This window comes from Hyperoodon ampullatus, assembly GCF_949752795.1.
Source record: "Hyperoodon ampullatus genome assembly, chromosome: 14".
Classification (NCBI taxonomy): domain Eukaryota; kingdom Metazoa; phylum Chordata; class Mammalia; order Artiodactyla; family Ziphiidae; genus Hyperoodon; species Hyperoodon ampullatus.
Window position 1 is genome coordinate 62,634,054 of NC_136927.1, and position 25,230 is coordinate 62,659,283.

At 55.6% G+C, this 25,230-nt stretch overlaps 1 protein-coding gene across 2 annotated transcripts in view; it reads right to left on the minus strand.

Annotated features, from left to right (window-relative positions):
* Nucleotides 1–25,230, minus strand: part of NOL4L (nucleolar protein 4 like) — a gene marked incomplete at both ends in the record, with an annotated part of 126,254 nt that overhangs the window by 21,365 nt on the left and 79,659 nt on the right. For both annotated transcript variants that reach the window (XM_079720084.1, XM_079720083.1), the window contains one exon: nucleotides 4,011–4,152. In XM_079720084.1, coding sequence (XP_079576210.1) covers nucleotides 4,011–4,152 — 142 coding nt within the window. The remainder of the gene's footprint in view (nucleotides 1–4,010; nucleotides 4,153–25,230) is intronic.

Genomic DNA, 25,230 nt, shown 5'->3' on the forward strand with positions numbered 1-25,230 from the left:
CTCTGTGCCAGGTGCTATGCTGGGCACCAGGGAACTGGCTCTCAGGGTGCTTAGTCGGTATCTGGGGAAGAGACGGTCATCAAACAGATAATCCCACTGACGGGGCATAACTACAGATGGATGTGCCGTTTGGTCCTAAGTCAATGCCAGACCACCGTGTCTCTGGACAGAGTCTCAACAGTTGGCTTCTTCCAACTGTCCTCCTCTCCACCCCCAAAATGCAGCTCCTGGGTGTTTTTCCAGGCACCTATGATGAGACGAGGGCTCTGTGTGGACTCAAAAGAAAGCCCAAAGCCTCCGCTGGGGCTTAGTGGCGGGTCTGGAGGGGACCTGGCTGTACGTGGACTGCAGGCGGTGGTGGGAACAGCCTGGATCACTCAGCCTTGGATCACGACTCAGAGAAGGTAGTGCTCTGAGTTTGTGGGGGGCAGTCTCCTCTGGTTCCCAGGCTCCCGTGCCCATCTTCTGGGGAACCTCACACACGACCTCGACGCCTGCCAAAGAGGACAGAGGAGGGGAGCAGCCTTGGCAACCACCCCTCCCGACTCTGGCCAGATCACCCAAGTTCTCTCACTGATCAACAGTTCCTTCCCCTGAGACGGGACAAGAGCCCTGTGCTCACCCACAGCAGCTCCAGCCGCCAATGAGGAAGCACCATGCGGTTCCCCGGCCAAAGCACCCGATGCTGTGATTTCAAGAAGCCAGGAACGGGGGCTTCCCTGGTGGCGCAGTGGTTGAGAGTCCGTCTGCCGATGCAGGGGACACGGGTTCGTGCCCCAGTCCGGGAAGATCCCACATGCCACGGAGCGGCTGGGCCCGTGAGCCATGGCCGCTGAGCCTGCACGTCCGGAGCCTGTGCTCCACAACGTGAGAGGCCACAGCAGTGAGAGGCCCGCGTATCGCCAAAAAAAAAAAAAGAAGCCAGGAACGGGACCCGTGAAAGAGACCTGTGAAGTGAGGCCTCGCAGGCAGTGGCAGAGGCTCAGGGACAAAAGCACAGCCGTGTTTGTGTGGTGGCGAGCACACTCCCACAGCTGCTGAATCTCAGACAAGCTCCCAGGAGTGAGAACTGGCCTGATTCATTCCTGGTCTCAGCCATGGGACCTGCCCTGCCAAGGCCCAGCCCTTATCTGCCTTTGCTAAAATTTGAAAAAGGGGGAGGAGGAGGTGTTGGAGGAAGAGGAGGGCCCCAACACATCCACCAACAGGTGTGAATCTGTGCAAACTGCCTGGTTTCTTGAAACGCTCTGGCTGTATCCCTGGCCAGCAGGGGTGGGATGATGCTCCCTGTCACGGCCTTGGGAGTCCCCACACTTTCTGGCTAAAGGAAAAGACCCAGGTGCTCAGACTGGGGGGTATCCTCAGGAACAAAGAACCCGACTTGGCGGGGGCAGACCTCTATCCCCTCTGGGTGGTGTGCTCGGGGGTAGGTCTCAATAAATGTTTGTTCCTTTATTCATTCAGGCAACAAACATTCAGCAGGCCCCTATGACGTGCCAGGCATGCAGCCAGAGTCACCGGGGACAGAGCAGAGAGCAAGATCCACGTGGTCTGCCCCTTGCAGAGCTCACAGTGGGGGCCTCAGACCGAGGACCCCAGGTGGAGGACCGAGGGCCAGAGACCGAGCACCAAGCCATGCTGGGGGTCGGAGGCGTTGGGGAAGCTTCTGGATGAAGGCACATGAGCAGGGAGTGGAGACCACGGAGGGCTGTGCCTGGGTGCACACAGAGCCCCTGCTTGGCCTGTCCCTGCCCAGCCCTTCTTTAACGACAGGGGACATGAGAACACCCTGAAGCCCCCAACGGTCTGCCACCGATTCACTGATGGGAGCGGGATCTCAGCTCATGTCTACACTGCAGGCACCTTCAGAGGGAGGGCTGGAGGGCTGGCCAAGGACTCCAGGCCGGGTCTGCGCCCAGCTTTGGGAGCCCACTGGTCTGGACAGACACGGGAGTCACCACCAGATCTAGGACCAGAAGGGCAGCAGAGACCAAGCCAGCCGGTCTCTCAAAGCCTGCGACCCCCTGCACTGGGTCTGGGTCGGCCTCTGGCCAGCACATCAACCCACAGCCTCCAGACACAGCCTCTGATGAAATAATTAAATCGATGGTATCGTGGTCAACACCATCCTCCCTGTCTCCAGCTCTGGCTGCCCGCCCTCATAAACACCCTCGTCCTGTCAGCGGGCCAGCCTGCCCCGGCCCCAGCACCCAGTCAGGAGGGACCTGGGCGGCCGGAGGGGTGGGGGACACGTGTGACGACACACACCCGGGTTGGCGCCCCCACCTGGCTCCTGCGGGACCGGCTGCGGGACACACTGACCCCATTAGCCTCCGTGGCTGAGGAAGCCCTGTAAACCCCACAGAAACACTCCCTTCTGCTACCTGATCCTGGAGGCCCCCCACATCACCACATCTCCCTGGAAAGTGTCTCTGACAGAGCTGAGACACCCCCCCACCCCGCCCCCCACCAAAGGGTGGTTGTAAGCAACAATAACACGAGTTTTTTGAGAATGAGTTGGGGCACTATGGCCCCCATTCAGTCCTACTACTCTGGGGTTTTTAAAAATAAATGCTCTGGATCCTTCCTGGGAAGGTGTAACCGACAGCCTTGGGCTGAGCTTTGCTGGTGTGGCCCTTGGTGTGGCCTTTGGCTGTGGCCCTCAATCAGCTCAGATGAGGCCGGAGGTCAGCTGCTGGACACGTCCGGGCCCCAGAGCCCCCCGACAGCATGCGCTGCCCCCGCCCCGCTCCCCACCCGCGGGAACGCTGGAGCTGGAAGGCGGTATGGGTCTGGGAGGCTCGCAGCACGAGGGGGTCGTGCTGACCTCATGCGGCGTCAAGGGACAAAAGCCTTTTCTTTCCCAGCAGCCTCGAACCCCACTCCTCACAGAACCACACCCTGGGCTCCCCAGCCCCAGGCGCAGCCACCCCAGCGGCCTCCTCTGGGCTGGGTCTCCTCCCAGACAAAGCCGGATTCAGGCCTGGGAGGGCTGTGGAGAGGCAGGCACGCGGGCTCCGCCATGGAGACGAACTTTGACCCAAACTGCAAGGCTCCTACCCCTTATTTACTCTTTAAGGCTAACCCGTTTCACAGAGTTAACATTACACCCCTTTTTAACCCGGCACCTCCCGCCCGCATTCCAGGCCCCAACCTTCGACCCCTCCTAATTGCAGCTCTACACCCCAGTTCTTTCCAGCTCATCCCCCACCCCCAAGCACCTCCTCTGGGAGAGCAGAGGACGCTGTGACTACAGGTGCCACCCCACGCCCACAACTGCATCTACCTGAGGCAGGCACCGGAGTCCCAGAGACCAGCCCCGGGGCTCAGCGTGGGAGCGCCAGAGTGGACCTCTGGGGTTTGACTCTGACCCCAGCGCTCCCACCCCAAGAAAGGAGCCTGTGTTCCAAAGGAGGCAAGAGAAGGCTGGCTGGCAGGCCCTGGCGGGTGACGGGGGCCAGGGTCAGGGCAGAGTCTGGGCAGCTCCCCACCAGACCACCTCTCAACCCAAGGGGCTGGGCACACGCGTGGACAAGCGCACTGCCTGCTCGCTCACCAGGGGAAAGGCAGGGACCCTGGTCCTGTAGCCTCACATCCAGGCCACAGAAGCCCAGCTCTTGTTTTCGTTACTGGGCAGCTGGACTGCTCCGGGTCAGGCACGCTGTTAACCTTCCCAGACCTGAACTGTGATGACTTCGAAACCCATATCCCACCAGCCCGTGAGCATCAGAGCGAACAGGCAGGACACCATCAGGCTGCCAATCCCCGAAGAGCTCTGAGCCCTTCACCTTTGGGAGGAACAACTGTTCTCCCCGGAACTAGGGGCTGGGGCAGTGGGGCCTGTGGAGATGCTGAGAACACCAGGGGCAGCTGTCAGCCTGGGCCCAGCCGCCCCCAGAGGCTCCAGCCCAGATTCTACCCCTGCCCCCCCTACCCCCCCCCCAGGGATTCCTAGGACCCTGCAGGCGGGGACACAGCCCCTCCCCCACCAGCCACAAAGGGACACTCACCGTCCTCTTGGCTGTGGAGGTTCTGCGGGCTCCGCATCCTCTCCTCCTGGCTGGGACTCAGGCTGGAGGCCAGGTGTGGGTCAGCTGACATCCATGTGGAGTCGTTCATATCAAAATCTTCACTGCTCACAGAAGTTTCATCCTGATCAGGGACAAAGAAGGTGGGCGTTCAACAGGGACGGGCTCTCTGCAGCCCCTCGGCAGCATTCTGGGTGAACCCCAGGGCCCGTGGGCGTTTGGAGGCGCCCCCAAAGGCCATAGGGCGCCCCCAAACCTTGCAGTGGGGGCTGGGTTGCTCCCCCTACCCTCCCATGGAAGTGGCTCGGGCTCTGGTTCCTGTCGGAAGCCGGGGCTGAGGGCCGGCGCTGTCTGTAATTGAAGACAATTACGAGGTTTCGCATCCTGTAGGGGCGGATTGCAGGGCCTGGCTCTTACCCCTGTGAGCCAAGGCTGAAGCAACTGCTGTAAACAAGGGCCACTGCTCCCCACTCCCTGCCCACAGCCCGGGGACGAGGGCTCACTCCACGCAGGGCCAGGCGAGCAGAAGTGGGCAGCAGGACACGCCGGGCACCACCGAGGCCAGGCTGATCGCGCCCACCACGCCTGCTTCCCGACTCCCGTGGAGCATGCATGGAATTCCTTTCTCCCACTCCCCCAGCCCAGAGGACATTTCTGTCTTCCTCCTTCCTAACCTTTGCTGTGCTTCAAAGATATGCTCTTGGGCGGCTTCCAGAGCTGACAAGGCCAGCCCCAGAAGTATAGAGAAGGAAGGGGGTGGGGCAGGCGGGGGTTTGGAGCAGACCGCAAAGGGGGTTCGGCTCAAGGGCCTGGGGGGCCGCCAGGGCCTTCCAAACAGCCGGAGGGCCTGCTGGAGAGGACCACGCCTGCCTCCTCTCCCCTGGCTGGCTTCAGTGAGCCCTTGGCCAGTCATCCGGGAACCCCCGGGGCGGGGCCCCTTCAACCCAGCCCTCCAGTGGGAAGGGACCCCACCTCCTCCTGGCCCAGCCTCTTTCAGGGGCAGCAAGCAACTGTGTTTGGGAGCTGGCTGTAAAACGCAAGAAAGATGACCCAGCGGCTCCCACACCCTGGAGCTCCCTCCAGCTTTGCCCCTTCCCCTCCGCCAGCAAGATACAATGGCCTCTGTGGGCCCCCAGTAAGGACCTCTGGCAGAACACCACCCCCCAAAGGCCTCCCTCCAGGGGCCCCTCACAGAGGTCTCTTTTACAGCGAGCAAACACACTTTGGTTTGAACTTTCTTCTGCTGCTGTCCGAGGCAGACACATCTGCTCTCCAAGTGCTAGGGAACCAGCGTGGATTATCCTCACTCCCTCCCCCAACCAGCCGGGCTGGCAGGGAGTTTCCTGGAATTTACAGCTTCTGTGCAGCACGAGTGTGCACCCTCTGCGGCTGAATCAGGAGGACTCAAGCCGGGCCAGAACGCCAGCTCCGCCCAGCTCAGGGGTCCCCACGCAGCACGCCCAGAGCCTCAGGGAACGGGGACCACATGTGCTCTGGTGCCCTCTCCCCACACACGCACGCACGCACTCTGCTTCTCTCCCACAGGCCGCCCTGCTCCTCATACACAAGCACGCTCACTCACACACACACTCACACTGTGTTCTCACACCCGGAGGGCGAGACACACGTTCAAAAGGTTCTCTCTGCACAAAGGGCAACACGACTCTCCCTACGCGAACAGGACAGGACCCAGAGTGAGGGGTGGCGGGCAGGTGGGGAGAAGGACCCTTGGAGGGGTAGGGCCATACACGTTCTGGGAGCCAGGAACTGGGCCATCCTCGCCTGGGGCCCTGGCTCCTTCCTGGCTGCCCAGGGGTCACTGTGCTCAGGGTATGACCTGAAGTCCCTGCTGAAGCAGGAAGGCCCTCTCCTGGCTCCTGGGTATTGTCGAAACACTCACGGTTTAAAGGACCAAGTATTCTGTTCACAGCTGGGAGTAACACCTATTCAAAATGTTCCGTCCATTTACTCAACAAATATTTACTGAACACCTACTGTGTGCCCAACACCTTTCTAGATGCTGGAAAATTCAGCTGTGGACAACTCCTGGCCTTCCTGGTGCTCACTGTCCAGTGGGGGAGATGGACAATCAGCAGAAAAACTCATGATATCGGGGGCGATGAGGGCTACAAAATAAAGTAGAATAAGAGGGGAGAGGGACCTGAAGGATTGTGTTTGCCAGGGTGGCCAAGAAGAGCCTCACTGGTCAGGGGACAACCAGAGCAGAGGCCTGCAGAAGTGAGGGAGGCTGTTGGGGGTGGGGGTGGGTCCACGTGGGGAGTGCACCACGCACCGGCACGTGCTGGTGGGTTCCAGCAAGCAGCCCAGAGGCCACGGTGGCCAGGGGATGGGTGAGCGGTGGGCAGTGGAGCCATACGGGGGAGCCATAAGGGGCACTTAATCTTGGGCAACCATCTTCAGCTCAGAGAAAGGAGTGTTCCACTAAACACACAGGTTCTCACTGAGAAACAAGAAAAAGTCAGAAGTGCTGGGTGCAGCGCTGAAGGCACCCACATTCTAGCCCCACTTGGCAAGCGTTTAAAACAGCAGCAACAGAAGCCAATGTTTATCAGGTGCCAAGTGCACCACAGGCCCACTGGGTAGGTGTAGTTCAGCCCCATTCTACAGATGAGGAAGCTGAGGCTCCAAGGGGTGAAGGCACCCGCCCAAGGTCACGAGCTAACAAGTGGCAGAGCCACAGGTGGGCAGTCCTGAAGGCCCAGACGCACCCTCCTTCCTGCCCCTCACCTGGAACGCCTGCACTGCCTCGGTGCCCCACAACCCGAACTCCAAACGCACGTCCGTCACCCTGGCTCCATCAACTCCAGCTCAGTCTCCATCGTTCCTTTCCTTACACCCTCTGCCTGCCTGTACCATCAGCCCTGGCACTTAGGCAGGCACAGAACTCAGCTGCAGCAGGCAACACAGTGGCTCTCTGCCCTCTCTTTCCCCAAGAAAACCTTAAGTCCTCCCAAGAGCGGGGACCAGGCTCTATGCTCTCTGGACAAGGCCAGCGAGACCAGTCAAATTGGCTGAACTGCCTGGCATGATACCGGTGTTTAATGAGGACGCGGCAACGGTTTGACAATCAGGGACTTGGACCCACTGAACACAGTTCCTGAATGGAGACCATATGAAACCTGGACCCTGGCTGCTGCCATGCAGCATCCCCCTCCTGCAGCTGCCAGGCGCCCCCATGCAGAGCCTCAGGTTTCTCTGGCTCAGATCACTTAACTATCCACCAAAATGGCCCCCCCTCCACTTCTCCCTGCCCTGACAGGTCAAACTGGGCAGAGGTGGGCTGAATTTTACATTGAGTTACAATCACCCGATAACGAAGAGCACCCAGTGCCCACACATGAGGGGCTCTGCGGCAGGGGTGTTATGAGATTTCCTCGCAACAGCCCCATAGAGAAAGCAGGCACCCGTGTCAGGCCTATCTCCAGATCTGGTGCCCGCCCCTTGGAGACCTGCCTCAGCTGCCCAAGGGCGCCGTAGCTAGTGGCAGAGCTGGGATCTGAACCCAGGCAGTCTGTGCCCACAGCCCACATCACAGTCCACCACACCGAGGGGCCCCCTCACCACACTTCCTCCCTTCAATCGAAAGAATCAGATTCCTTAACAACAAAGTGCCTCAGGACGAGACCCAAAGGAAACTCCATGGGAGATGAAGCTATATTTACACCCATACCCACACCCAGCTCACTCTCGTCAATGAGTCGACGCGCCCTTATGGAGCATCTACTATGTGCTGGTGTTATGTTAGGGGCACCAAGACTGTGGCAGGGCTCCTTTCCTCCAGGGCCCTGTTATTTAGGGAAGGACAGAGAAAAATTCTGACCCACTTGTAAGCGCAGAGAGAGAAGGGGGCTGGGGAACCCTCTCTCCAGTTATCTACTGACCATCAAGCTCTCCCCAGCAGGTGTTCCTACAGCCCCCAGGGTTCTGCCACATGAACCCCTGTTTTGTGGGGGATGGTTCTAGCTAAGCTTCTGACACCACTGATACAGCAATCTTTTAAGTGAGAAATCAAACTTATTAAACCTAACTTAAAAAACCTGCCAAACTCTTAAATTCCAATCAAAATTAGCTCCCACACCCTCACTTCCAGGGCTGACCTGGGAGAGAAGGCTTCCCAAGCCCCCTTTGCCACCCACCTGCTACAGCAGAGCTCCCAGCCGCAGAGGGCAGACTGTAACCTCACCGGCTCACACTGAGCCCAGGCTCCAGGAGCAGCCCAATTACCCAGGCAATTACCAGTACACAGTTCAGAGCCCATCGACGATGAGCAGAGGGGGCACAGCCGGGCCTGAGGGACCTGCGGGAGATGCCAGCGCAGGCTATGAGGGGCCGGGCCCAGAGGTCACAAGTCCGGCACTTCTTGCTTTTCCCTCTGGAATCTCAAGGGAACTCAGCCTACTAATTTCTCTTTCTTTAAACAAACTTCAGTGAAACTTTCATTAGAAAATAAGAGTGTGTACAATCCATTACTTCCAGGTCCGCTCTCCCTAGACCCCACGTGACTGGCCAGCCAGTACCCCCGGCTCCTCTCACCTCTACCTTCGGACACCCTGAAGCCTGCAGCCTTGCCCACCTGTTGAGAAAAGTCCATCACTTATGAGGCACCAAAGGACCTGAGCCACTTGCGGGTCACGGGGCGATCAGGTCAAATGCCCTTCTGAAAAGGGAACATAAGAGTTGGGGCGGGGAGAGGGGGCAGGCAGACAGCACCCACACAGCCCCTGGGACACACCCCAATCTGGCAGCCCTGACTCTGGGCAGAAGGAGGGGAGCCGACCAAACCCTCCCTGCTCTTATCTGTGGTCCAAAATTCACGGGCAGGTTCAGTTTCTCTCCACCCAGGTTCTGAGGCCCTTCCTCCTCTGCAAGCAATAGCACCAAGCACCGTTCAGCCCAGGAGGAGGAGAAAATGGGAGACCAGAGGGGAAATGGTGGAAACGCGCCTGTATCCATGGCGTGTAACCAGGGGCAGGTGCTATCAGTAACCTGATTATTTTACAACTGGGGTCACTTTCTCGGGAACTGGGTTCCTGGTGCCTCTGAAGTTGAGCCATTTGCATCCTCCAGGACAGGGATCCTGGGCTTTGCCTCCACAACATTTTCCAGGCCTTTCCTCAGAGCTGTAACTCTATCTCTACCACTTGCTTTGAGAGAGAAAAGGAGGAGGATTTGCTGTGAATTCAGTGCAGTTGTGAGCCGTAAGCCCTGACCAGGAGCCTTCTTGAGTGTGTGTTTCTGAGGGGTGGAAGGCAGGCATGGGCCAGGCAGGAAACAGAGACCCTCTCTGTCCAGCCCTTGGGGTCTGTTTGATGAGAGGCTGAAGCTCCTGCCAGAAAGACCACCAGGCTCAAGGCAGTTGCCCTGGCACCGGCTCTAACCCAAGCAGGCGGGCACCAAGATGGAGAAAGTGAGCACCTCCTTCTGGAACACCTGCAGGCCCCTTCCAGGCCCTGGAAATTCTTCAGTGCGAGGCAATTCCCCCCCTTGTCTCCATGTCAGCGAGCATTACACACACAGCCTTCTGAGCATGCCAAGGAGGTACTGAACCGCATTTGACCCCAACTTAACCACTTCAGTTCATCAGATGGCTTATTAATGGAAGACGAAAACCCTCCAGGATCCAAGGCAACAAGGGTTCAAATCCCTGCTGGGAAGGAACAGCACAAATGAAATCGGAGGGTGGTCGGAGCCACAGCTCCTGGGAGCTGCGGGGTCCCAAGGCTGCTGCTCATGCTCCATCCCAAGCCCACCTGGCCACCAGGGGAGAAGGCCAGCCTCCCGGGGACACTCCCGCACAATTCCACTCCTTCCTGCCAGCATACCTCCTTTGCTTCCTAGTCATACAAGCATACAGGCTCATCTGGGAAATGGGAAGTGGGGAGGGCTGATACAGCTAATCACCTAGCACATTCTAGGTACTCCCTCTCTCTCTCTCTCTCTCTCTCTCTCTCTCTCTCTCTCACACACACACACACACACACACACACACACACACACACACACATGCACTCAGAGTCTGTCAGAAACATGTTCGCATCTACACAGGGACGCTCTGTTGTCTTTGCTGTCATGGGTGCCTGGATGCTGGGGTGAGCATTTTCAACACCTTCCTACTAGTGTATTGAGTGTAAAATGGGCTTTTGTTTCCCAAGCAAAGGCAACTGGCTGTTTTCCCAGCACTCCTCACCACGAGGGCCTCACTGATACCCCAGGCCCTGCCTTGAACAGGGGTCTCTTTAAAAGGGAGACTGGAGAGATGAGCTTCAGTAGACAGGCTTCTTCCAGCCAAAAAGAGGGCTGGAGAGAAATCACTCTGCACTAATCCCCTGCGGGAGTTTCCTTCCAAGAAAAGGGCCCAGACAAGACAAAAAAGTTCTTGAGCAGCTCAGGGGCAGTTCAGCTCCACATGGCCCCAGGGTGACTGAGGCCACGTCAGTTTCCCCAAATCAGCCTTTCCAGCTGGGAGGAAGGCCCTGGGTGTTCTGCCCCCGCTGCTCCTCAGCAAGGTGCTGAAGGGGGTCTTGGCACCCAGCCATGGTGCAAGGGTGTGGGACGAGGTGCCGTCTCAAACCCTGACTCTCCAGAACAAGCCCACCTTGAGATGGGATTAAATTAAGCTTGATACTATTCATTCACGGACACATTGAGGCCCTAATGGTTTTCCAATATAGGGGTAATTTACTACCTGGGGGCTAAACTACCACTGGGGCCTGGGCCCTAAATGGGTTTTTCTCCCAGAATGACCTGAAATCCAGAAGCAGGGGGCAAGGCAAGAAAGGGCCCCTGGTCAGGACTCTCTCCTGAGGAGCTGTGAGAGCCCCACAGCCCTCTCCCCATGCCCCCCACCTCGTAGGACAGGGGCCCAGGCTGGGGTTTCCAGCTGATTCTGGGATAAGTAGGGCTTTATCTCAAGGGAGGATCTATTTCAAGCCACAATCCTTCTCAGAAAGAGGAGGAAATCACAGAGTCCAAACACCATTTCAGGTGAAATCAGGAGGTTATTAATCTCCCCTCAGAGCAGACAGAAAGAAAAATCAATGTTTTAGAGGGGGGGGAAAAGGTTCCATTTGAATTAATGGGTTTGTGGCTTCTCCATTGATCAGCGCCTCTTCACACTTTCTTTTTGTGCTTTTGTGCTCTTGGGGAGGAGGGAGGAAGAAGGGAATGGGGAGGAGGGGGGTGGGCCCCCCGATAAGGAAAAGGACGCTCTAACCTTAACCTTTCTCCAGGAATAATGCTAATTAGCGAGGCTTAGCGAGAACTTCCCCCAGGAAGCGCGGCCCGCTAGGGACGACCGGACTCGGGCAAACGCAGCTCCAGGTGGGATTGGGGGGTGGGGAGGGGGGTCACTTCTGAACCTGAGCTGCTGGAATAAGAGCGCGAATGGCACTCCCTCACCCCGCCGCCGGAAAAAGTGTCCAGCCTTGGAGAAGCGGAGAGCGGCGGACGGAGGTGTAAATCCAACTTAACCCGGGCGCGCGCCCTCACTCCGGCCAGCTGCCCCCGCCCCATGTGCCCCCGTCAGTAAGGAATGCCCCCTCCGACAGGGGCCGCCGACGCCTCCAGCTTCCGCTCCGACCGAACACTTGCCAGGGGCCTCAGGTCCGCTCCGGGGAGGGGCGGGGGCCTGCCGAAGTGGGCTCAACTCTGCAAACCTCGTCTCAACTCCCCGCGCCGAGGCAGGGAGCCCCTCCCTGCCACTCTACGCTTCCCGTCCTCACATCTCCAAACAGTCCACTTCCCTTCTCGCTGCGGCCGCAGTGGCGGCAACCCAAGCCTGACCCCCACCCCGCCGCCTGCGAACGCCTTCCTCACCGGGACGCGGTGCCGAGCCCGCTGCAAACCGTGTGGCCGCAGCACAATACCGCGGCGCGGCGCACACAATCACCGCCCCCCAGGACCGGCGGCGCGCACGGCCCGGGAGTGGGGTGCGCCCAGCGGCCCCAGGCACTCGGGGCCGGGCACACCTCTCGAGCACCCCGCAGCCCCCAGAGTGCAGGCTTCACGGCCCCCACCCCATTCGGTCACACTCACCCGCCCCCCGCCCCAGCCCACTCCGCCTAGGGCGCAGCCGCTTCCGCGCGCCCCCCTCCTCAGCCCCGGCGCAGGAAGCTCCCCCGCGTCCCCCTCCCAGGAACCCCCCCAGCTTCCCGCCCCCCTAACCGCAGCTCAACGGCCGGCGGCAGCGGCGAGAGAAGGGGGGCGGCGGCCGGGGGCCCGGAAACGGCCCGATCGCGGGGATCCGGGCCGGACTCCGTACCTGGGCGGGAGGCGAGGCGGAGACAGACGGTCGGGCTCGGCGAGTGAGCGGGGCGGGCGGCGGTGACAGCCCTACAGCTCCAGCTGCTGCTGCTGCTGCTGCTGCCGCCGCGGCCGCCCGGGGAGAGGGACTGGCACCGCCGCGGCGCGTCACTGCCCGGCCCGGGGGCGGGGGTGGCCAGGGGGAGGGCCCAGGCGAGCGGCGGCGGCGGCGGCGGCGGCAGCGGCGGCGGCGCCGCGGCCGGGAGGGAGGAAGGGGGAGGGGGGCACCGGGCACGGGGAGGCGGGGGAGGGGGGCGGGACCGGGCACGGGGCGGGGGCCGGTGGGAGGGGAGCACTGGGAGGGCGCACGCTGGGAGAGTAGGAGGGGCAGCAGGAGGAGGAGGTGGAGGGGCGGGAGGGAGGAGTGGGCACTGGGGGAGGGGGAGAGAGGAAAAGGAGGCACCCAGAGAGAGGAGAAAGGAGGGAGAGGCGGGGGGTGGGGAGAGGAGGAGGAAGGAGCGGGTGCTGGGCCAGGTACGGGGGGAGGGATGAGGGCGCGCTGGACGCGCCGCCGTGCGCTCGGTGGGGAGAGCTCTCTTAAGGGGGAAGCGCTTGGAGGAAGATTCTTGCCGGGGTCTGAGCCCGGGAAAGAAGGCGGTGGGGTCTGTGCCCGCCCCTTGCTCGCAGAGGACTCAGTCTTCGAGTCCGGGGTGGGGGTTGGGGGGCGCCCGGTAGGCTCTTCGCGTTCAGACCAGAAGAGGAGACACTTGGCCCAAAGAAAGTGACTCGGGCACCATTAGGAACTCCCGGCACCCTGGGGCCTTCGGAAAGCCCTCGACCCCTGCGCGTCTTCTGGTTCCCCAGGGACTTGGGTCCTCGCTGGGCGGGGCTGCTGGGCCAGAGGGCTGGGCCCCCCGGCGGTCAGAGCGAGACCCAGCTCTGGGAAAGACAGGCACGTGGTCGGCTCTGGGCCGCCCCCCCCCACTCTGGGCCCCCCCTTGTCTCGATCAAGTTCAAGCTCGGGCTCCTCGGCTTGCTGCCCATTCGCTGCCCCCTCCCCTCCCCCTCCTCTATTCCGCACCATCTCGCCTCTTCACTCTTCCTTTGTCTCTTTCCCACCACTTAGTTTACACCCTCCCCTGCTCCCCTTCTTCCCACTGGCGGGCGCCGAAGAGTCCGGCTGCGCTCACCTGTCAGACCCAAACATTTCAACCATCTCCAGCGCCCGCCGCTGGCCTGCTCCCGGCTCTCTCCCCGCCCCACCTCCCGCCGGACATGGTGCTCCTCTAGACCACACAGTTCGGGCTCCTTAAGACGCACAAGATACAGTTGTAAAGTAATAGGATAACATCAAGAAATGCTGCTCCATCCCAGACCCGGGCGCGCACTGTCCACAGACACAGAATCGCAGTAGGGGAAGGACCCACGCGGATCAGAGACGCAGTGCTCCGCGCAGACAGACCTCATCCACCTGGGGTGCAGGAGAAGACCGCACCGGGCGTCGCGGGGGTGGGGGACCCTGGACCTCTGAGCAGTCTCAGACTCAGCCTGAAACATAACACGCTCGTACCCCGACAGCAGAGTTAGACCCCGACAGAGAAGATGGGTCAGGGCGGATTCTCCCCTCCCCAAATCCACACCCTCCAACAGATCAGCCTTCAGAAAAATCTTGTGCTTTAACGGGGATGGAGAGCTGCCCTCGTGGAATTCTGTGAGGAAATGGCCAAAAAACAAAACAAAACAAACCAGTAACGATCCCACCACCTGGTTCCTCTGGTCGCATCCAAAGAGGAGGGGCAATTTCTACTGACTTTACGCTACAATTCATTCACAGTGAAACCAGCAAAGAAGAGAAAACGAGACAGCCACCGCGATTGTTTGCAATTTTGAAACAGACTGCCTTTAACCCTCCAACTTTTTTTCTGTAAAAAGCCTTTTTCTTTCTTCCACTGAAAGCTTTGCATTGTGAACAATCCGAGGTAAACAAGGCTCCCTCTACAGGTACGAGTTGGAAATACAACACCGCAGGTTCAAGGGCTCAGTATTCACCCATTAGAAAAATAAAAAGATGACAACACATCAGATTAACAGCACACCGACTTCCTTCTGCACCCGCTAAAGATTTTACTGTCAACATAAAACTCACACTTTGTTTTTAAAAGAGGCTCTAAGCATGTTACTCATTAGCACCTTTTATCCCTAAAATCAAATATGTTTTCAAACCAATTCACTCTTCCCACTTTTCTCTATGAGATCTTTACTTCTCATCCTTTGTGGTGGGGGACAGTTTGGAAACTTCATTGTCTGAACGTCCACACACCAATAATGATTTTTAGAATTAATTAGTGGCCACGAATCTTCAGTTCATACAGGGAAATGTGGGTGTTTCCAACATGGGAACTGTCCTTCCTCACTCTGAAAATGAGATAATTCAGGCCCAGGATTTCCCATCTCTTCCCACCACATTTCTAGAGACCTCTGACTTCTCCTGGCCTGAGTCACTATTTCACAGCGGTGGTGGACATCTGGGCTTGAAATATAAAGCCAGATCCAGCTGACGTTCAAAGGTGGAATTGAACCCAGATAAGCCACCTCTTCTCTGACTAATAAGAGAAAGAGCTAGTACGCCAGGAGGGCAGAGCAGTGATTTTCTCTAGGCATGAAATATGAACTCATTTACCATCCCTGAGATAAAACAGCCCCAGCCTCACTCGATACACAGGAAGCGGTTGGGAGCCCTGGAGAAGCCTGGCTATTTAGTAGCACGGCAAATTAGGTGAGTTTTCATGTGTGCTGAAGCCTGCAGAAATCTCCCGGCTCCTTAATTCCTGCAGGAGCTGCCACTCCTTGAGTAACCTTGTGTAGGTTGCTCTCTGTGTCTTTGCGCATCTCCTTAAAGTGGCCACAGCATGGGTCCCAACAAAGAATGGCATAACCTAGTTTCTTGACCACTAATTCTCCCAGTGATGTGTCTCTTCTTCCAGCCCCAGTCTGGTGGGAGACCATGACAGAAAAGGGCTGCTCTAGTCTGCTTAAGGGGGCGGTACTGCCTTCATGTCCCCTCCAGGCTCTGCAAACAGTGGGTGCCTTTGTAAATGGCAAAATTGGCAGGGCATTTGCTCTGTGGAGCTTCTTAAGGAGCAAACCCCTCCAGGCGGATTCCCATATGAAATGAGCACGCTCCGTGAGCAGGGACCTGGCCTTGGGAACCAGAGGTTGTGATTAGGAATAACGGGATCTTAGAGTGACCAGAACAGATGCTATTCAAGCATCTCAAAGCACAAAAAAAAAAAAAAAAATTATCCCTACAAATTACTTATTAATGATAAAAGGCACATGTACCTGCACAATGGAGAGACTGGTAGACACCCCCCAATCAAGTGATCAAATTCAGCAGACCCCAAAGTGGAACCACCTGACACGATGTGCTTACTTCCTGAAGGGATGCAATGAGAGAACATAGCATTACCTATGTTATGTTCTCCCCATGTCAAGTCCTCCCCTCCAAAATGCTTAACCTGAATCTGATCATGAAGAAACAACCAGACAAGAAATACTGAAAGAGAGACTCCATAACACAAGTATCCTGGACACTTCAAAAGATTCACTGTCGTTAGTTTGACTGTTCTTAATCACGAGACTAATGAGAAAAAACAATGAAATGCAAAGTTTGAATCTTGGTTGGATCCCAGAGACAAGGAGTGAGGTGGTGATGGGGTGAAGGAGACGCAGAGGATGGGGGCGGTGAGGGGTGGAGGGGAGACAGGGGTTGAGGGTGGAGATAAGGTGGGCTCTGGGCTGAGTGGTCAGGGAAGGCCCCTCTCAGGAGTAAACCTACATGTGCTCTGACCCCAGGATGCTGGAAGCAGACAGCTGGGTGAAGACTTGGGGGCACCGGCTTGCAGGCAGAGGAAACAGCTGGTGCAAAGGCCCTGAGGTGAGAAGGGACTTGGCATGTTTGAGGACTTGAAAGCTACCAATGTATTTAGAGTGTGGGGGAGGGTGGGAGGAGGTAAGGGTGAGACGGCATGCAGGGCCAAGCACTCAGAGCCTTGGACACCACCATGAGGTGTGTAGATTTTATTCTAAGAGCAAGGAAATCATGCCATCTAAATTATGTTTTTAGATCAGAGGAGATGAGATTATAAGGAAGCAGGAGTGGCATCCGGGAGACCATTGAGGAGGTGGAATAGAAAGAATCTAGTCAAATGGGACTGGTTCCAATTCTGGCTCTGACACCAAACAAGTGTCCTTGGGCACCAGTTTCCTCATCTACAAAGCAGATAATAAGATAGTATGTTTAATGTATTTGACACCAAAATTTCCCCTTTGACATTAGAAACTGTGGTATCCCCCCTCCCTCCTGGTATCACACCCTTGGTCCCCTGGCACAATGGATAGGGCTGTGGAAATGAGGGTCTATGACTTCTGAGGTTAGGTCATAAAATACAGCTTGCTCTTTTCCCCAGAGGGAGTACTCGGTAAATGGTAGCTTTTATCGTCATCATCAGGAGTCTACATTTTCACAGTGCTGGTCAGAACCCTCTCCACAAACGCTGTACCAGTTTCCTCAGCAGCCAGCAGCATCTGGCAGTTCTCATTTCACTACACACTTGTCAGCGCTTAGTATTAGCAACCTCTTTTATCTTTGTCAATCTGAGAAGTGAAAAATGGTGTCTCTCTCTGCCCTCTTCATTTGGGAATGTGAGCCTATATTTATGAGTATCATGTGTTTATTGGTCACTTGTAATTCTTTTCTTTTTTTTAAACAATCTATTCATATTCTTTGCCCTCTACTTGAGTTGGTGGTTTGGTTTTTTTTTTTGTAAGAACTGTTTAGAAAGGAAGGTAATTCATCTTTTGTCATATATTTTGCAAACATGTTTTCCCTTTGTTGTCTTTTTATTTATGATGGGATTTTTTGCCATATGAAAATTTTACTTTTTTTTTTATATTGTCTCATTAGGGTTTTTTTTTTCCTTTAGGGCTTTAGGATTTCACATCAAAACAAAGGTTTTTCTTTTTCCACTCTAAAATTATAAATGTAATTCACCCATATTTTCTTCTAGAGCATTTATAGCTTCATTAGAGTTAAATCTTTATTCTATCTGTAATTTCTCTCCATATAAGAAGTGAGGTGAAGATCTAGCTTATTTTGTTTTTTAATGGCTATCCTAGTTTTCCCAATACCATCTTTTTTTTTTTTTTTTTTTTTTGGCTTTGTTGGGTCTTTGTTGCTACTCACGGGGGCTGCTCTTCATTATGGTGTGCGGGCTTCTCATTGCGGTGGCTTCTCTTGTTGTGGAGCACGGGCTCTACGTGTACGGGCTTCAGCAGTTGTGGCACGCAGACTCAGCAGTTGTGGCTTGCGGGCTCTAGGTCACAGGCTCAGTAGTTGTGGCACACGGGCTTAGTTGCTCCGCGGCACGTGGGATCTTCCCGGACCAAGGCTCAAACTCGTGTCCCCTGCATTGGCAGGCGGATTTTTAACCACTGTGCCACCAGGGAAGCCCCCAATACCATCTTTTAAATAACTCATCTTTATCCACTGATTGGAAGTGCCATCTTTATAGTATACTAATTTCCCCTTATTTTTGGAATTGCCTGTTCTATTGATCTGTCAATTCCTGTCCCGATAGCATAGCTCTGGAATATATTTTAATATCTGGTAGGGCCAGCACTCACCTCTACCTGCCATGAACTGTCCCTGCCCGCAGCATAATAAAGACAAACCCTTGCCACAGCAGGGAAGGCTCTAGGTGCAGCACAATTATGGCAAACAGCGAGGGGGGGTGGGGCACATCTCTGACTGAGGGGCTGTTGGGGGGTGGTTCCTGGAAGAGGTGACATCTATTCTGAACCAAAGAAGGCGGGAGGAATGTGACAGGTGGCAAGTGGAGAGGGCATCTCGGTAGGAAGAAGAGCGGGGATAGGAGCTCCAGGGCTTCACACATGCCTGGATTCAAAATAGCTGATCTGCAGGTTGGGTAGTAACTCAGCTTATCCATTTATTCTTCACATTCGCTGATTTTTGCCCAGCTGGCTGCAACCTCATAGTTGGTTTGACACCTTTGTTGAAATCTAGGAGAAACTGTCCCATGCCGTTTCCTCACTCCTTCTCTATTCAGATAATTTCCCATGATGCGTATCACTAAGAGTCTGACTTGTTGAAATACACTTTCCTAACAACCATGACAAAAGGTAAAAATTACAATTTCATCAATTGCCTTTTCAGAAATGTGTTGCTTTAAAATGTCATCAATTGATCTCTCCTACTCCAAAACCTTCAATGGCTCCCAGTCGCTGGCAGAATCAAGTTAGAGCTCTCTGGCCTGGTGTTTAAGGGCTTCCACAGCCCTGCTGGCCTTACAGCCTTCTGTTCCAAACTGTGAACTCTGCTTCAGACTCACATCTGCTATCCCTCAATTGCCCATGTGTGACCCCCTTCAAGCCTTTGATCATGCATGCTTCCAGACACAAGTTTTTTCCACAAATATGTATAGACCCCCTACCACATGCCAGGCACCATGATTAGTATGGGTGACACAACAATGAACAACACAGATACAGGTCTTCCCACTTGTAGCCTGCAGGCCAGCAGGAGAGAGAGAGATTAATCAAATGGCCACAGAGTTTTTAGTCACAGGATATATATTCGGTTTGTACTTGACAGTTGTGGGACCTGCTAGGAAGAAAGTGCCTAGTTATGTGAGGACATAGTGGATCCTGGAGGGCTCCACTGAGGAGGTGACATTTAAGTTGGGCATTGAAGAATGCATGGGCGTTCACTAGGTAGAAAGATACTCTGGGCCATTAACAAAGACATCCTCCACCCCTGCCAGATCTAGGCCCCTCTGAACTCAGAGCGTCAATCTCACAGACCACCCAGCTGGCTCTGGTGGCAGGTCTCCGTCAGTCTTATATCACTTAATGCACTTGTGGTACTTCCCATTTCCTCAGCTATAGCTCATCTCCCCAGCTGGACCATGAGCTCTCAGGGGCTGGGACAGGCTCTTAGGTGGCAGAGTCCCCGGCAGCATCCTGCGCACAGTAGGGACCTACCACTGCATCACTCAGGACCCCATCCTGCCCACTGCCCAGCACAGCCCTGATGTCTGCAACAGAGCTCTGAATTAAGCGCACCCCTCTTAATGCAGACCACACTTTGGAGCTCCCCAGAGAGGGCACCTACCTCCTCTCTCCCTTCTTTCCTGGCACCTTTGGAGAGGCTTGGCCAAAAAGCCAAGGCCAGCTGCAACCTGGCACTACCGCTCCTGGGTGTGCACACAACAAAAACGAGTACAGATGGTCCCCAAAGAACACGCCAGGATGGTCAGAGCAGCGCTATTCACAGCAGCCCCGGCCTGGAAACTACCAAGTGTCCATCAGCAGAGAATGGATGATGGTGGTTACACCTACACTGTGGAATACTGCTCAGGAATGGAAAGGAACAAACTAGTGGTGCAGGCCCCAACACAAGGACTCTCACGAACTCATGCTTGTGGGCAAAAGAGCACACACATGACATAGTAGAACAGGCAGAAGCAATCTGTGGTATCAGAGGTCAGGAGAGTGGTCACCCTTGCCAAAGGCTAGTGACCAGAGGGGGGGCTCAAAGGGTCTTTGGGGTGCTGACAAAGTTCTGTTTTTTGATGTGAAAATTGGTCACAAGAGGTGGATTCAGTTTGTAAAAATTTACTGAGCTGTCCACTTAATGATACGTGTTCTTTTCTGTACGCGTGTTATACTTCCATAAAAGTAAGAAAAAGGGAAAAAAAGCTGAGGCCAGTTACCATAGCTGAGCAGCTTAGAGCTTGGTGTAATCCATTATGGTGACCCATACAGTACCAGGCACCCGTGCTGGGTGGTAGGATGTTACCTTATTTGACCAGCCAAATAACAAGGGTGATATTAACTGCCATTTTGCACATGAAGATAGTGGCTGTGGGAGGGAGATTAAAGGACACATCGAGTCCCCCAATAGCTCAGAGACCAGGGGACATGCCCACAGTCACAGAGCTAAAAGCTAGTGGCCGTGCTGGGGTTTGAAGCAGGGTGAGCTGGTCTCCAGGGTGCATGGTGGGCCCTGCCCAGGTGGGACTGCTGAGCCGTACCGCGGGGCACTGTGCTTCACCGACCTCCAGCAGAGCAGAGAGAGGAACCCTCTAGAGCGAGTCTGGGGCTAGGTGGGCAGAGGTTTCCCCCGGGGTTGAGGCTGCTCCAAGGTGCTCAGCCCCTGCCTGGACCCCCAGCTTCTCCGTGCAGCCCCTGAGGGCGGCTGGGCCTGGGAGTCTCCTGGGAGGCAACTCTGGCTGCTCCTCAGCAGGTGATTGGAGGAGAGGCGGGGCCCCTCTGCGAGCTGAGCGAGATGCTGGGAAACTGGGGCAGGTGGTCCCTCCGTGACGGAGGCTGCAGGTGGGGGTTGTGTGGGGGGACGGGTAGCAGCCAAGGCTTTGGGGCCAGAGATGCTGCACAGAGGCCTTGCTGGTGGCTGGTGTCCTATGTTTGGCGGTCAGCATCTAAGGTGGGGGTAGAGCAGGGGACATGTTTTGCTTGCATTCAGGCCCCTCCTCGATGTGATCTCAGGCAGGAGACTTAACTTCTCCAAGCCTCAGTTTTCTCATCTCTGAAATGGGGGCACAATAATAGGAGCTTGTTTCTGAAGGCTGCTGCGCGCTTAAATGCAGGGATGTCTGCAGGGCGCTGGACTGATGCCTGACGTAGAACACCTGCCCAAACCCTAGCTATTGTTAATGATGATGATGTGAAAGATAAGTAATTAATGATACAGACATCAGTCAACAAACATTTATTGAGCCCCTACTGTGTGCCAAGGCCTGACCCAGGTGAGGGACTGTGGTGGTGAGATAAGCAGACCCAGGCCTATGCCCATGAAGCTGCTGGTGCAGGGGGCCTTGGCCTGGCCCTACCCTCACCATCACTTCCTTTCTCCTTTCCCTTCTCCCCCCCACCTCCCCACCCATCCCTTGGGAAATAGCAGCATTAATGTGGGAGGGAACAGGCTCTACCTCTCACTCACTGTGGGTGAGTTACCTGAGCTCTCTGACACCGAGCCTCAGTTGCCCCATGTTGTCTGTAAGGGACCCAGCACACAGAAGGCCTCAAAAGATGGTTCCCGCTCCCCTCCCTGCCACCCCCTCCTCTCTTCCCTTCCTCCCTGCTTCCGCTCTGTTTCCTTCCCTTACTATTCTTTTTTTTCTTTTGATGTGGGCCATTTTTTAAAGTCTTTATTGAACTTGTTACAATATTGCTTCTGTTTTACATTTTGGTTTTTTGGTTGTGAGGCATATGAGATCTTAGCTCCCCGACCAGGGGTCGGACCTGCAGCCCCTGCATTGGAAGGCGAACTTTTAACCACTGGACCACCAGGGAAGTCCCTCCCTTACTATTCTTCCCCCTGCCCAAGCCTTTGGCAACTTAACACCCAAAGGCATTGTCAAGCTCAGCTGATGGTGCCCAGGCCATGGCAGATACTGTGGACTAACTTACCTGATAGCTAGACTCAACATTTCTCTCTCCCTTGTCTGAACTACAGAAGGTGGGAAGTGAAATTTTTTCTTTCCCAGCTCCCGCCCCCCACCTGCACCCCCACAGCTGGAAGTGGCCATGTGACCCTGGCCAATGAGATGTTAACAAAAGTGTATTGGCAACTCTCTGGGAAAGCTTTTGCTTTGCTGGACTAAGCTTACGCCACCCCTTCCCATCTTCCTCTCACCCTGAATGTGGACAAGATGGCTGGAGCAATAGCAGCCAACTTGCAAGTGTGAGGAAAAGGTCAATAACATCACAGAGACACCAACCCAACGTGGCTGACATCAACACCGACAGTTGCGCCACCACTCTTCCTATTTCAGGTTTAAAAACCTTCATGTTTTGTTATAGAGCCAGCTGGGTTTTTGGACCTGTAGTCAAAAGCATCCCTGTCTGATTCACAGGGCTCCTGTTTATGGAGGGACTGGACAGTAAGGACCCCAGACCCATGTGGCCTTTTCCCTAGAGTGTCAATTCCTTAAAGAGACTGAGGAGGGGGGCTGTGTCAGGGCACCTGCTGTGGCTACTGCGGTGCAGGGTTGGGGGGGCACTCTGCAGAGGGAAAGGTGCCCGGCTCTGCACAGGTGTGCCCGGGCACTTCCCGAGCCACAGCAGTGTTCCAGGTAAAGAGGATCTTCTGTTTCTATCCTATTTTTTCTTGAGGCACTTGGAGCTGTTCCAAACATCCAAGCCTCCCAGCAACCACGGGGCTGGCAAGGCATAGGCTCTGTCGCTCACATCGACTGAGGAGGAAGCTGCAGGAGAGAGGGGAGCGGCCAGCCTGGGGCCGGGCTGCCTGTGGCCATGCTGGGCTGAGCCCCTCTCCCGCCTGTCTGCAGCACCCCAGCCCAAAGCTCAGGGCTATCCAGGCCCTGTTATTTACTGCTGAAGGCTGGAGGTGGGCTGGCTGGGGGCAGCAAGGGCAGGTGGGCAGAGCTCCGGGCCCCTTTCCCAGCAACATGCCTGCCTCCTGCTGACCCTTGACATACTAACTTCCTCCCCAGAAGAGTTTCCTTGAAGAAAGGGGTTCCTCTGTCCAAAAGCAAATTTTGAAAACCACTAAAGTCTGGCCCAAACCTGCTGTTCCAGGAACAGGGAAGCTGCAGCATGGAGAAGTGAAAGTTAGGCAGCTGGTGCCGGGTAGGGCCACACCTAGGGTCGGAGTCGATGGGCTCTCTTGGCCACTCATCTCCACTTGCTGTCATCTCCAGTTAAGCCCCTGCCCTCCTCTGGAAGAGGAAGGTGTGCCTTGAGGTTCCACAGGCACACGACAGGTGGGCCAGAGAGCACTGTCCTCTGCAGGCTGCTCGGGCTTCTCCCAAGCACATCTGCCCCTCACTCCCCTGTCCTAGTCCCCTTGCTGTTCCCAACCTAGGGCCTTTGCACTCACTGTCTGCTCCACCTGGAAAGCCTTTCCTCTATAGGGTGGGCCACCTCCTATCAATTGGGTCTCGGCTTGGATGCCATCTTTTCAGAGAGGCCTTCTCACCCAGAGGCGCAGTCCATCAATGGTCTCTATTTTAATTCTCTGCCCTAAACATCTCACTTTTGCATATCTTTTTTTCTTTCTTGTCTTGTTTATCATCTCTATGGCCTGTGAACTCCCAGAGAGTGGGCTCCTTGTCTGTCTCAGAACAGTGTCTGGGACGTTGAAGGAACTTAAATGATTGTTGAATGAATGAAGGAGGAGATTTTTAAAAAACTATACACACAGAGGGTCGCAGGGAGGGCAAGGGTCTGGAGGGCTGTGAGCAGAATCGTGGGCCTTTGCCTCCTCCATCTGAGTGGAGGTTGGGAAGCTCCCAGCCCGCCGTGGGTCGATGCCTGGTCACCCTCTGAGTAAAACAAGGCAGCCAGCACAAACAGTGTGACACTGCTGTGCCACCCTCAAAAAAAAAAAAAAAGAAGAAAAAGAAAAAGGCCCGTTAATGAGGTAAACACAATCACAACCAGGAAAAATCTTGGCCATGCTTCTTCGAGTCCACCCAGAGCCATTATCTCTAATTGATCTCCAGACATCAGCTGCTGAAGCGTCTGAACCCCTCCTGCATCTTCCAGGTCTGGTTACAAAGCCCTGGCCCACCCAGCCACCAAGTGGGGTCAGGTCTCCTGGAGCAGCTCTTGGCTGGGGGCCGGGACCTGTCTGGGCCCCGCCTGAGAAGAAGGAGCCATCAGGCTGCCAAGGTCGGGGGGTCAAGAAGCTGTGGAAAAGCCACAACCCATAAATGCTCGGCCCCCCTGGAGCCAAGCAGCCTGCATTGCGGTGCCTTAAGCAGAAGCCTCCACAAAGCCACCAGCGGTTTCGCCCTCAAAAAAATGTGACAAAAAACAGGTAGGGCGGGAGAAAGCGCCCTGCCCAAGATATCCCCCTTGAACTGGGGGATATCCAAGAACTGGGGTCAGGAGTTCCATTGTTAAAAACAACAACCACAGGACGTGGCCATGAGACAACAAGGCCCCTCTGGGTCTCAGTCAGGCTGGACCCAGAGTTGGAGGGGGGTGGGTCACAAGGTCGGCCATTGGTTCAGTGACCATCTGGATGTTTTGAGCTGCTCCTTCCTGGCCCAGCTGGGGAGAGACACCTCCTTTCCTGTTGGGTCCTTAGAGACAGAGCAGGGAGTCAGCTACCTGGGTGCCTTGAGGGGCGGTTCACAGTCAGAGGTCTGAGAAGACAGAGCTGCTCCCATGGACGGAGGCCCAGGTAGCGGCTCCTGACCTTGCTCCCGCCTTTTCCCTGGACACAGATAAAGTATCTCCAGGCCAGCCCCACATGCAGGATTCTGCTCCGGGCACCAGGCAGCTCTCCTGCCTGCACCAGTAAATTATGGGCACTGCATGCATTTTTTTCCCCCAGATAATGAAGTTGAAAGGCTGCGTCAGCATCCTTGCAAGCATGGGGGTGGCTCTGGTAGCCTGGAAGGGGACTGAGACTTTTGGAGCAGACAGGGATAATGAGGGACAATGTTTAGGTTTGGGGTGTCTACTAACTGCATCAGACAACTGGCTTTGGAGATGGGATGTTGGTCGTTTTCTGCTTCTTTCCCACCCAGCTTCAGGGAAGCAGGAGGAAAGAAGAGAGACACGGACGTCTCTGAACCCAGGCTGCCCTGGCGAAACAGCCGTAATGCTCATTTTCTTCAAGTATTTGGAAACCGCAGCAAGTTTCTTCAAAGCACCTGAGGACTGTCAGTGAAATATATTGATCGCTAAAACAATGCCCTGTAACAAAGATGTTTGACAATGGGTTTTTCACTTCCTTTTTTGTCTTCTCAAAAAAGAGGTTTCCCAGAAAACTTTCCCTCTCAAGTTTTAGCGATGCCCTATTTTGCCTGTCACCATCTTTAGGAGGATGGGAACGCTGGGCTGTCAATATTTATTGCCCCCGGAT